We start from the raw sequence: 12,989 nt of genomic DNA on the forward strand, positions 1-12,989 counted from the left end.
GCCTGTGACGGGGGTCTGTGGTGCCCTGGTGTAACACTGAGGGCCCCTCCCAGGGCCTCTCCTGCCTGTGACGGGGTCTGTGGCTCCCAGCGTTTCCCCAAGCACCCGTGTGGCCCCAGCTTGTAGCAGAGCTCCCAGGAGAAAGGTGTTTCTTTGTTTTTGTATTTTGCCTCACCATGTGGCTTGCGGGATCTTATTAATCGTTCCCCAACCAGGATCTGAAACTGTGTCCTTGACAGTGAAAGTGCCCCCAGAGAATTCCCCAGAAGAAAATTTCTGATGTGGAGTTTCTAAGAAGGGACGGGGGCTGAGTGCAGGTTGTTGCTGAGGTTCTGTGATGGAGAAGGCGGCTGTGGGTGTGAATCTGAGCCCTTGAGGCAGAGAGCAGCTGGTGGAGGACTCTGCCCACAGGAGGGGGCGCAGGAGGGGCTGGACCCCTATCTGGACTGGCAATGAGTACTCTGAGTACGGGAAGATAGGAGTGGGCTCTGCTGTGCCTACTCCGGCTCCCTCCTCCTCCCACTCCCAACCTTATAAGAAGATGGGGAAGTGGGCTTTTTGTACAAACTCTTATCAGAAGGGCTAGAAGAGCAAGAACAAAAGCCTCTCTGTTTTGAGAAATGTTTGTTAAAAGCCCAGCAAGCGTTTCCTGAACTTTGCCCCCTTGCCAGCCAGCGGAGCGCGTCTGGGAGCGGGTTAAACAACTGCTAAGGCTGTGATGGACCCTCAGGTGGACAGACAGAACCTCCGCACGCCCGGCCAGTAGGAGGCCGCTGGAGCTGCTGGCCGGCTGGACGGAGTGCCGGCACCCAGTTTCATGGGAAGGCCGTCTGCACACGCGCCCTTCCTGGAGCTGCTGTGTGGAGCCGGCCAGCCGGGCGGGTGTCTGAGGGTAAGAGAAGGCAGGGCCCCGGCCACGCTTGGCCCGGCCGCCGGTTCCCCTCAAAGGGACCGTGGCCGGATGGCGGGGCCTTGGGCAGGCCTGGCCGCCCCGGAGCTCCTCGCTGGGGGCGGTGCGTGCAAGCTCCCTGCCCACCGCGTTTGTTACCTGGTGAGGAAACAGCCAAGCGTTCTCAGGCGCACTGTGATTTCCTTGAACTCATCCTGACGAGTAGTTTATGGTCGTTTCTTTGGTGGCTTAGAGGGTGAGCTGGCGAAGCAAGGCCCGTCTGGCAGCACCAAGGCTGTGGAGGAAGGACTCCGAGCCCCTCTGTGCTCTTGCAGGGCCACCCCACACAGCTTCTGCCTCCTAAGGGCAGATTCACCAGCCTTCCCTGGAAAACATCCGGCTTGTGACGCTTATTCAGGGCAGCCTGACTCCAGGGAGAGACCAGCTGCCTTGTCCTCCTGGCCCCCTCAGCCCCCCTCAGATTTCGCCCTGGGTCCTCCGGGAGCCCCAGGGCCTCCTGCCCAGGGGCCGCTCTGGGCCCTAGGGGCTGGTCCTCCTGTGGGAAGGAGCGTGGAAGGTGGGCGAGTGCTCCTCTCTGTCTGGCAGCTGGGATTAGCGTCTGCCTGGTCTTCCTGCACCGGCGGGGGAGGGGGGTGACTTCCATCCTGAGCTGTCCTGCAGAGCCCCAGTAGGAAGGCTCACTCAGGCTGCAGCCACGACTGCGGGGGAGGTCAGGCCTGCGCACCAAGCCCACCCCGCTTCTGCGCACCCAGCTGCCTGTGAGGACCGGGGCTCTGCTGCCCAGAGGAGCCTGTGCTGGGGTGCTGGCCTCGAGTCACACTCTGTCCCTGCGGGAAGCCCATGTCTCAGGTGTGTGGGCCCACCTGCTTCCGGTCGAGGGTGAGTGGGGGGTGAAAAGGGCCCCGGGCAGCTGTCCCTCGGGCCCGGGCGGTGGGTCCAGCCTCAACACCGCGGTGCCTGCCTGCAGGCTCAGCCCGGAGCCAGTCACTCAGTGGTCATGAGAAGCACAGTGGGGGCTCTTGAAGGGAGTCCTGGTTTCGGTTTTGAAGTGAGCACTCTGTGGATTACATAGTCGCCTGGGACTTGGAGAAGTATGGGAACAGGAGCGTCGAGAAAGGCCTGCAGTGGGGACCCCGGGCCTTCCCCGTCTCATGCTGCCCTGTACCAGCTGGCACACAGGCCCCCTTTCAGGCTGTCCCGCATCTGCCCTTGTGACGGCCACATTCTGAGAGGTGGTGACCTCGGGAAAGCTGCGTCTAGTCCCTGTTCTCTCCTCGAGGCGGCGCCGCTTGGATGCTCACCAGCTACATGGCTGGTGGACGGATCACATGACTAGTGGACGGCAGACGAGGCCGGACCTGGTCTCCACTGGGCATGGGTGTGGGGGCAGCCATGCGGGGCCCTCTGCCCCCCACCAAATCTCGTGGCAGAGCCCAAGGACAAAGTGCAGCCTCTCCAGCCTCTTCTCTGAAATCTCTCTCATTTGTCCATCGTTAACCAGCGTGAAAGCTTGGCTGCTTTGCTAACCAGTTGACCCTCAATTAAAGCTGAGGTTACGAAGTGAAGGCAACGTGTGTACTGGCTGTAAGTTCATTTGGACGGTCTGCAGATACCTACTTGGTGCTGGGTCCAAAGGAGTGAAAACACGGGTGTGTTTAGTGGGAAAGTAGCCCTTAACCAGTGAGTGTGATTGATCCAACAGTTGATGAATTCAGATTTTGAGGTTAGACCACGTAATTGAATTTCAGAGCAGTAGTCTGCACATACGTAGTAGTCGTTGGTGGGGACTTTTAAATTGAAAAAGGCATGTCCTTAGACTGTTGGACGTTTGTTAACAGGGTGGGTCATTCCAGTGCCGGGGGCCACAAAGGGCCGCCGGCTCTCCCGGTGTGTACCCTGGGATGCTGGGACACTTGTGTCTGCTTGAGGCATGTTTACATACACTACTAACTTTTTCTAAAGTCTGCCGTGAGCCACTGTTTCTGCTTGGAAGTGCAGGAGGGTCATCTCATGGACGCTCCCCGTCGCGGGCCCCTTCCGCGGCCGGGACTGACTCTGGGCGTCTCTCCTAGGCCAACGAGGTGACGGACAGCGCGTACATGGGCTCCGAGAGCACCTACAGCGAGTGTGAGACCTTCACGGACGAGGACACGGGCACGCTGGTGCCACCCGAGTGCCTGGACGCCGCTGAGGAGCCCGGGCATGGTGCCCTGCTGCTGCTGCCCGGCAGGTGCGTTCCCACCGCCTGCCTGGCCGGCAGGGTCACAGGGCCCTTGGGGAGTCCCGGCGGAGCCCGAGCCTGCGGAGGCCCTCCGGAGAGGCCGCGAGGCCGCCCGTTGGGTGCTCACGCGCAGTTGTGGGGGGATTCGCTTGGCGGTCAGGGCTTTGTCGTCACGGTCTTGCCTCTCATGACACAGAGAGAGATGCGCTCTTCGGGGCACGTCCTCACCTGGTCCAGAGGCACCGGGGGGTTGTCCTTGTTGTCAGCCGCACCGTGGGAATGTGTGCAGCTCCTTCATTTCCTGTCAGTGGGCCCTGGGCTCCGGGGCAGCGTGCAGTTTAGGTTTCCTGGATGAAGCTGCTTCATGTAAGCGTCATGTCTTTCTGTGCAGGCTTTGTCTTCGCGGATCCGGCTGTGCCTGGGGCTCGGTCTCGGCTATAGGGGTTACTGTGGGTCGGATGGTCTCAGGCAGCGTTGGGTGGCTCCCTGCCAGCCAGCTGCCTGCAGGCTCTGGCTGCTCCATCCTGGCAGCTCCTGGCATCGTCTGCTTCTCCATGTCCTGTCCTGGCGCAGAATGGCCGGTCCTCACCTAGGTCTCACAGGAGCCTGATGGGTGATGCCTTGCTGGCATGCTGCCTGGTGGAGACCCTCTCCCCTGCAGGCTGGTGCCCCTTTGTTGACAGCCGGGCTCTGCAGGCTGGTCCGCAAGAAATGGGACAGTGAGCGGGTGCTGCTCCTCAGTTCCGTGTCAGTTGTCTCGTGCAGACAGGCCTGGGTAGACCTGGCCTCCCAGGTCCTCTGGCCTCAGTGGTTGGAGCCCTTGCTGTGTCTCAGGGGTCCCCTCTGTCCAGGTGTGCTGCAAGCATGTTCCCCCCGCCACTCGTTCGGGGTAGCTTCTCATTCTCCGAGGCATCTGGTGTGTCTGTGGTTGGCTGCCTGTGCTGTTTCAGTCTCTGCTCACTCCACATCACTGCAGTGGTACTTGCACTTGTTTGAAAACTTTATTGTTTTGCCACTGTTCTCAGCCCTGCATCTCCTGTGTGTGCTGTGAGGCAGGGGTCACATCTCCCATCCTCGGGAGACAGAGGCATCAGGACGTCCATTGGCTCAGGCTCGGTTTGAAGCTTTCTCTTTGCTCGCTGGCCCCCGCGGTGGCCGAGTGTGTGTGCTGTGCTGGCCGGCCTGCTTAGCTGTGTGTGCCCTGCGTGGGTCAGCACCGCGTGGTTCCGGCATCTGCGCTTCCAGCCCCCTCTCCAGGGCTGTCTGCTGCTTTGGCCTTGGTGCGTCTATGTGGATCCCAGACTCGGCTTGCCAGTCTCTGGGGAGGGCACCTGCTGGGCTGGGCAGGCGTGTGCTGGGTCCACAGGTTATTTGACAGAACCAGCATCTTGAAGTATGGGCTTCCCAATCTTCGAACATAGTTTATTGCTGCATTTACTGGAGTCTTCTTTGGCTTGCCATGGTGGGGGTGGCCATCTGGTGGGGGGCGGTCAGGTGTGCACAGTGGGCTCTCGGTTCTGCTGGGGCCAGAGGGACAGCTGTGGGGGCCTCGGGCCGAGCCCCGTGTGTGAGGACAGAGCCTGCGCGACTCCTCAGGGGCTGGGGAGAGAGGGTTACGATGCAGCACGTGGGGCTGGGGCACTGCCTTAGCGCAGCTTCCTAACCAGTGTTTTTAAGGTAATCAGATAAGTTCGTTTAATTCCATCTGGGTTAAGTAACCAAAGCTGGAGAAATGCCAAACCCAGGAAACCATTATGAGGTCTTCGATTTTCTCTGAAACTTTCCAGCCTTGGTCTGTTGTGCTGCCTAAGCAGTGACTTGCTGTCAGGACGCACTGACATCATGTGAGCCTCAGTGTGAGACGTACCTGAATCGGCGACAGGATGCCGATCTGAGCTGAGGTCACCTGTCTTCTTGTTGTCGTGGTGTGTGCCGCGCTCGCGGCCCGCCCCAGGCCCCCATCACGAGGTGCACATCCCCTCTGACGTGGGGACACGCGCCTGGCCGCTCGCTGCCCCGAGCACCCGGATCCAACCCGCGGAGGCTGGGCAGGGTCCCTCTCGCCATGCAGGCAGCTTCCTGTCCCGGGTCTGGGCACGTGCACACACAAGCAGCTCGTCTGGAGAAACAGAAAGCAGCTCTGTGTGATCAGGCGGCTGTCGCGAGGAATCCCTTCTTCTTGGCTTCAGTGGCTGGCAGGTGGCAGGCAGACTCAGGGTGCTCTTCAGAGATGGCTGAGATCCTGAGCCCCCGGCTGGGTCACGGTGGAGCCCAAGCTGCGTGTGTGTGGCTGTGGGTCTGGGCAGAGGACGGACGGCCTCCGTGACCCCTGGGCCCCCCAAGGGGCAGCTCCAGTGCCTGCTCATGGGTTCTGGGGTGGCGGGCTGTGGTGAGGAGGGGGTCCGGCCCCGGCCAGGAGTGTCTGCGGGAGCTGGGGTGCAGTGAGCCCTGGGCTCCAGGGCATCTGGTGACTGGAGGACACAGACCGTGAAGCTTTGGTTACGGACGTGGTGGTGTGGGGTCGGCTGGGCCAGGCGGAGTCCATGGGCAAAGTCAGTCACCTGAGTTTGTCTTTCCCAGCATGACTGCAGGAATAGGCGCCACTCACACGTGTGGTCGCCGTGGGCTCCGAACAGAGGCTCGGGTCACATCCGCAGTTCTGGGGTCCTCGGTCCCGAGGCGGCAGCTGACTCTCCTTTGCCTCCGCAGGTCCCACCTGCAGGGCCAGTCCGTGGTCGCGGTTATAGGTGGTGAGGAGCACTTCGAGGACTATGGCGAGGGCAGTGAGGCGGAGCTGTCCCCGGAGACCCTCTGCGGTGGGGACCGCGGCTGCAGGGATCCCGCCTTCCTCACTCCCAGGTAAAGGCTCCTGTTTGCAGGCTGGTCTCGTTCCCTGTGATGTAGCTGAGCAGTGCCACTGAGATTAGGGTTCCCTTTGGGGGGAATGTTGGCTGCAGCTCCTCTCATCCCGTCGTGGTCCCGTCTCCCTGTTTGAGAGGCCGAGGCCGAGCTCCAGGCATACAGACAGGGGACGCTTGGCTGTGCGTGTTTCTCAGCGCTGCTTGTGAATTGAGCTGTGATTTGCAGTAAGCTTGAGGCAGGCTGTGTGTGTGTGTGATATGTGTTGTGTGTGTGTGAGAGAGTACGTGTGTGCTAGTGTGTGATGTGTGGGTGGTGTGTGTTGCCTGTTCTCTGTGTGTCACGTGTGTTCTGTGTGTGTGATGTGGGTGGTGTGTGTGATGAGGACTATGGCGAGGGCAGTGCGGAGCTGTCCCCAGAGACCCTCTGCAGTGGGGACCACGGCTGCAGGGGACACGGTGGGTGATGTGTGTGTAGCCTATTCTGTGTGTGTCACGTGTGTTGTGTGTGTGTCATGTGTGGTGTGTGTGTGGCCTGTTCTGTGTGTATCACGTGTGTTCTCTGTGTGATGTGTTCTGTGAGGGGGCTGTTGTGTGTGCGTCACTTGTGTTCTGTGTGTGTGGTGTGTGTGTTGTGTGTGTGATGTGTTTTTTCTGTGTGTGGCCTGTTCTGTGCGTGTCATGTGTATTGTGTGAGTAATGTGTGTGTTGTGTGTGTGGCCTGTTCTGTGTGTGTCACATGTGTTCTCTGTGTGTCGTGTGTGTTCTCTGTGCGTGTCGTGTGTGTCCTGTGTGTGGCCTGTTCTGTGTGTGTCACGTGTGTTCTCTGTGTGTAGCCTGTCTTGTGTGTGTTGCGTGTGTTCTATGTGTGGTGTATGTGTAGCCTGTTCTCTGTGTGTCACATGTGTTCTGTGTGTGTCACGTGTGTTCTGTGTGTGTCACGTGTGTTCTGTGTGTGATGTGTTCTGTGAGGGGGCTGTTGTGTGTGCGTCACTTGTGTTCTGTGTGTGTGGTGTGTGTGGTGTGTGTGTGGCCTGTTCTGTGTGTGTGACATGTGTTCTGTGTGTGTGATGTGTTCTGTGTGTGGCCTGTTCTGTGTGTGTCGCGTGTGTTCTGTGTGTGGTGTATGTGTGGCCTGTTGTGGTGTGTCGCGTGTGTTCTGTGTGTGTTGTGTGTGTTCTGTGTGTGATGTGTTCTGTGGGGGGGCTGTTGTGTGCGCATCACGTGTGTCCTCTGTGTGTTGCGTGTGTGACGTGTGTGGTGTGTGGCCTGTTCTCTGTGTGTCACGTGTGTGGTGTGTGTGGCCTGTCCTGTGTATGTTGCGTGTGGTGTATGTGTGGCCTGTTCTCTGTGTGTCACGTGTGTTCTCTGTGTGTCACGTGTGTTCTGTGTGTGACGTGTGTGGCCTGTTCTGTGTGTGTCACGTGTGTTCTCTGTGTGTCGCATGTGTTCTGTGGGGGGAGCTGTTGTGTGTGCGTCACATGTGTTCTGTGTGTGTCATTTGTGTTCTCTGTGCGTCACGTGTGTTCTGTGTGTGTCACGTGTGTTCTCTGTGTGCAGCCTGTTCTGTGTGTGTGATGCATGTGGTGTATGTGTGGCCTGTTGTGTGTGCATCACGTGTGTTCTCTGTGTGTCGCGTGTGTTGTGTGTGTGATGTGTTCTGTGGGGGGGGCCTGTTGTGTGTGCATCACGTGTGTTCTGTGTGTGTCGCATGTGTTCTGTGTGTGATGTGTTCTGTGGGGGGGCTGTTGTGTGCATGTCATGTGTGTTCTGTGTGTGTTGCATGTGTGTGCGTGTGACGTGTGTGGCCTGTCCTGTGTGAGTAAGCGCCGGCGTCCTGCTCAGCTCTCCGAGTCGGCTGTGCTGATGGGCCTCGCCCTGCACGCCCCTTCGTGTACTGTATGCCCTGAAGGCCTGTGGAAACCCTCCTGCACTTTCCCAAGGGCGGTGCTTATGTCGATCTCTGTGTCACATTTTGGAAATTCTCAGCATTCCAAACCTTTGATATGATTATGATCATGGTGGGAGTCTGGGATCAGCAACCTGCGACGTGACTGTTGTGAACCGATTGCATCTTCCTAAAGGCTCAGGTGATGGTGAGCATTTTTTAGCAATAAAGTGTTTTTCAGTTAAGGTATGCATATTGTACATTTTTTTGGCTGCACCACACAGCATTTGGAATCTCAGTTCCCCGACCAGGGATTGAACCTGTGCCCCTGCAGAGGGAACTGGGAGTCCAGGAAGTCCCTGCATTTTTTATAGACAGGATGCTTTAGACTACAGTGTAGTGTGGATGTCACTTTTACTTGCACCGGAAACAGGAACTTCCAGTGATTCCTTTTACTGCGACCGGCCGCAGATGAGGCTGCAGTAGCTCCGAGGCCGGCCTCCTCTCGGAGTTTTCTGTTTCTCCGTGTTTTCCCGCATGTCTTCAGACTGTGCTCCTCTTGTAGCTGGATGCTGGTGTCTTTTGACCAGCCTCTGAGAGAGGTGTTTGCATCACAGACGGCTGTCAGGATTCATTTCCTATAATGACCTGGCGTCCCCAGACGGCGAGGTTCGGCCTTGGATACACTGAGCTGTGGCATCTGGCGGGCCAGCCCTGGGCTCACGGGCGGGCTCCTCCCAGCTCTGCTTCCTCTCCGGGCAGCAGGAGGCCTGGAGGAAGCGCCCACCCCCGTGCCTGCCCCCGTCAGCCCCCTGTCCCCCTGCTCCTGGTTCTGGGGTTCTCCACCTGTGCCCACAGTGGCGGTTGTGGACTTGGATGTGCTGAGAGGGGTGCGCTCTGCTGGCATGGCCCGAGGGCCCGGCCGAGGCCCCCGCGCACGTGCCTCCACTGGTTCCGTGCCCGCCCGCGTCCTCGGCTTCGTCTGCAGGGTGCCGTCTGTGCTTCAGTAGCCTGGGGTCCTCGTGGCCGCACTTCCCGTTGCCCTGAAGGCCCCTGTGGTTAGTTCCTGGGACAGTAACGATTCTGAGTTTTTAGAGGACGTCCTTCCCGCAGCCCTGGCTGTGGCACTCCCTAGACAGTCACTGCCATGGCCATAGGGCGGGAAGTGAGGCGCTGGCTGCGTGCGCCGCACTCACACAGACACATTTCGGGTGGAGGATGCGGGTGTCACGATGCTGGCTTCTCCGCGAAGCTGCCAGGCTCGCCCGAGTCCTGAGCGCCTGACGAGGAAGTGCTCCAGCCGCCGCACGGCAGGCGGCGCAGTCCCAGAGGTGGGGCGAGGGCCTCTGCACCGTGAGCAGAGGTCTCCTGCCGGCACCCTGCCCAGCCCTGGTCCGGCCCCTCCTGAAGACGCACCTCTCGCCCCTCCAGCGCCGACCCACTCAGCACCAAGCTGCACAGCATCCTCACTGACGAGGCCTTTGAGTTTTACTGCAGCCAGTGCCACAGGCAGATCAACCGCCTGGAGGACCTCTCTGCTCGCCTGAACGACCTCGAGAAGAATAGGTAACCCGCGGTGCCTGGCCTGCTGTCTGTCCCGGGCGCGGGAGAGCCCGCCGGCCCGCAGCGCCCGCCGCCCTGGCCAGGTGCCGCCTGAGTGCCGGGGGCTCCCTCAAGTGGGCCAGCGGGCCTGCGGGCCGCATCCTCACCTCCACCCGGCCCTGCATGTGCTCGTCCGGCCTGCCGCCCCACGTGCATGCCACCACCCAGTCCCCGGCCCTGCCCTGCCTGTGGACCGCCAGCGCATGGAGGAGAGCCTGCTCTTAGGAGGACATGCTCTTTGCATTTCACCAAAAGACGTTTTCAGTGGAGGCACAGCAGCAGCATCGGGAAACCTGAAGGGACCTAGGTCTGGGTGCAGACGGGAGTGGCTCTCGGGGTCGGCACTCTGCCAGGTGCCCCAGGGGCTCTGCCGCCCATGTGCATGTGCTACTCCTCACCCGTCCCCCTCCTCATCTGCTCCCCTCTCCGCCTAACGCCGCCCACCCCCAAGTTGGAGTCCCGGGGACGGCCCCTGGCTCCTCACAGCCTCCAGTTGCAGGAAACAGCTTGGGCAGTTGGCGTGCGTCAACGTGTCCGTTAGGCAGGTTGGCGCTCTAGCTTGTTGCACGGAGCGACGAGCCCTCATGCCACACACCCCACAGCCCTGCCCCGCAGAGGAGGTGTGGGACCACCTGGTGCTGTTGTGCTTCGGACTTCCAGGGGACTTCCTGGAGGAGGGGGCCTTGACCGGCGGTGGTACCACGTGTCCACGTCTCCCGGGCCTGCCATTGGCCCCTCAGCCGGCCTGGTGGACCCTTGACAACAGCCCACCGTGTGCATCCTCCCGCCCCACTCAGCCGGGTCCAGCCAGCGCCCAGTCAAGTGAGGGACAGGGCTGGTGGGCAGCTTCACAGGGAGCCTGGGCCCCGGCAGCACTGAGGAGGAATTGTAGGTGCCCTTTGAGGGGCTTCAGGGGACAAGGGGGCTCAGAGACCCGCCGGCCCCCTCTACCCCTCATGTTCAGCCCAGTGCTCCACACACGCCTTGGGCGGGCCGCCCGCTCGGCTGGGGAGGTCATTTTACTTCCCGAGCTGGGCCCTGCCGTCTCTGTGTTTGAGAGTGAACTTGAGGACATACGCGCATCTTAGTTCTCCCGCTCTTGAAGTCTCTTGACACGGAGGTGGTTTTTTCCACGTTGAGGGCCTGCTGCAGGGCAGCCACGGTCACTTCTGTGAGGCTTTGTGGGGCCAAGACTAGACTGGGGTGTGACTGCATCCAGCCAGCAAATCTAAGGGGTCTCATGTCCATTTCAGCCACCTGTCCCCTAAGAAAGGCGCTGATGAAAGGGTTAACATGCCATCAAAGCCTTCGTTACGATCGGGACACAGATGTCAGGTGGGAAGTTCCCCTCATACCTGCTCCAGGAGAGGCTTGCCCTCGGCGTCCACAGAACTGTCTCAGGGTGAGCGGAGCTGGTAGTTGTGAAAGGTGACTCAGTCCAGTGTCCAACAGGTTTGACAACAGGCGTGATTTCTACCTCCCAACCCTCAGAACACACGTACTTGCCATGTTCCTGGCGCCTCTGTGAAATAGTTCATTGCGTGACAATGGGGAGTCGGCTTTCCCCAGAGGTGTAGGTGCTGTGGGCCCAGGGGGAGGAGTCAGCTGGACAGCGGTCTGTCCTGGGCTGACACTTCGTCAGTCAGGAGAGGGGACCACACAGTAAGCTGAATGGGAAGTGTGATAAAGAGTGACCAGTTCTCATGGGGCCAGGGGTTGGCGGAGGAGAGGAGGGCAGGGAGGAGGGCCACCCAGCCCGGGGCCACACCTTCCAGACTCACTGGACATCTCCCCCTGGAGGAATGCTGTTGCTGGCAAGTGGGGGTCTCTCACCAGAGCAGCTCCACCATGGACCTACCAGGGGCTGGCCATCAGGGCCTGAGTTCCACCACAGCGCGGCTCATGCAGATAGGCCCCGGGAAGCAGGCCCCGTCTTGGGTCCCTGTGCTGCTGCAGTGTCACAGGCTTGGGCTGGGGGCACGTCCCTTCCCAGACCCCGCTGTTCTCTGAGAGGTGGCTGGTGCCTCCTCAGGCCCCAGCAATGGTTTAGCAGGTAAACTGGGAAGTGGAACCTAGGACACCAGAGGCTAGAGGTGCGGTCAGCTGGCCCTTCTGCCACTGCAGACGGTCCCAGGAGGCGGGCGCCCTGGAGCTGGCGTGCCTGCCCTGGATGGTGCAGGAACGCTTTCTGGGTTTCCAGGCGGCCGGGGCTGAGGGTACGCAGTGCCTGCGCTGGAGCAAAACCCACGGCAGAACCTCCTGTGCATGCGGGCCTCTGGTAGCCGGGCCTCAGGAGCACAGCGCGGCCCCGCAGCACCGGGGATGTGCCACCGGCTGATGGCTCAGACCCCGCGTGGCCCCCTCTGGGTCCCGCCCTAACGGTCCGGCGGTGACTCTATCTTAGACTTCTGTGCCGGCTAGGAGCACGTGATGCATGGTGGCCTCGCCAGGCCCTGAGGTTGTCCCTGTGTCCCTGAGTTTCTGCTGAGCCGGGAGCCAGCCTTTCCTGCATGGTGCGGCTGGGGGCGCGGGTGTGCATGCCTGTGGCGCGCCCCCACCCCGTCCGCCCCGCCAGCACTTCCTGCTTCCTCTCGTCCTCCCTGTCTGTCCCCTGACCCCACTTTCCTGTTTGTTTTCATCCTGCAGTCCAGCGAAGCGGCTGTCCAGCAAGAAGGTGGCAAGGTAGGACCCCTCCTGAAACGTATCCCTGCTCACGGCGCTTTTTCAAGAAAACCTTTGAAAGTCACTTCTCATGGTTTGGGGTTGAAAATGACTTGAAGGGTGGGCTATAAAGACTCACTCCAGCGGTGGACGGGGACCCGGGTGTGTGGCCGGGGGTCTCTGGTGGGAGCTCTCGCCTCTCTCCAGTTGGGTCGAGGGAAAGCCCACCTGAGGGCTGGGCAGGGTCAGGGGGCCCCCAAAGCCGCAGCCCGGGTCTGGGTCCGCCTCCTTCAAGGGCTGTACCCTTCCTGCCCTGCCGTCTCCCCCCGGCGAGGTGGATGAGTGTGTGAACAACGCGCATCGGGACTGTCCCTTCGCTCTTCGGTCTTGGAGCTGCACTGAGGTCTGGGGGCGTGTGGACACTCCCCCCTCTGCTAGGCGTGTCCGGGGCCAGCCTTCTCCATGGGGAGGCTTGCAATGTGGTCACTGGATGTCCTTTCCCAAAAACATGTTGCTTCTCCCAGAGACAGTGATTGCCATGACGTTTTTTGTTTGTGTCATCTCCTGCCTGGACGGCCCCAGAGCCCCGGCCCTGCGCGCCCGTGCCATGTGGGCTGCATGTCTCTCTTGGGTGTCAGCTTGTCTCACCCTCGGGCCTTTCTTCCCTTTTTAATCTGTTTTCTGTCCAGCATGTCTTCCTGTAGCTTCTTGAGAAGGGGTTGCCCAGAAAATAGGCGGTTCACCCTCGCCAGGTGCCTCGCCCCTGTGGTCTGGCTTGGTGCAGACTTCACATCAGAAGTGGCTTCCCTCTTGCGGCTCGGAAGGCACTGCCCTTGAGGCGCTAGCCCC

General features: G+C 60.5%; 1 protein-coding gene across 2 annotated transcripts in view; it reads left to right on the top strand.

Annotated features, from left to right (window-relative positions):
- The window catches only part of RAB11FIP3 (RAB11 family interacting protein 3), a 60,283-nt gene that overhangs the window by 36,847 nt on the left and 10,447 nt on the right, over positions 1–12,989 (top strand). Inside the window, exons 4-7 of one of the 2 annotated variants that reach the window (XM_070779346.1) lie at positions 2,983–3,140; positions 5,841–5,990; positions 9,309–9,443; positions 12,126–12,161. In XM_070779346.1, the coding sequence (XP_070635447.1) occupies positions 2,983–3,140; positions 5,841–5,990; positions 9,309–9,443; positions 12,126–12,161 (479 nt within the window). The remainder of the gene's footprint in view (positions 1–2,982; positions 3,141–5,840; positions 5,991–9,308; positions 9,444–12,125; positions 12,162–12,989) is intronic. The other variant, XM_019987819.2, reaches the window with a different exon arrangement.

The sequence above is a fragment of the Bos indicus genome, chromosome 25 (genome assembly GCF_029378745.1).
Source record: "Bos indicus isolate NIAB-ARS_2022 breed Sahiwal x Tharparkar chromosome 25, NIAB-ARS_B.indTharparkar_mat_pri_1.0, whole genome shotgun sequence".
Taxonomy (NCBI): Eukaryota; Metazoa; Chordata; class Mammalia; order Artiodactyla; family Bovidae; genus Bos; species Bos indicus.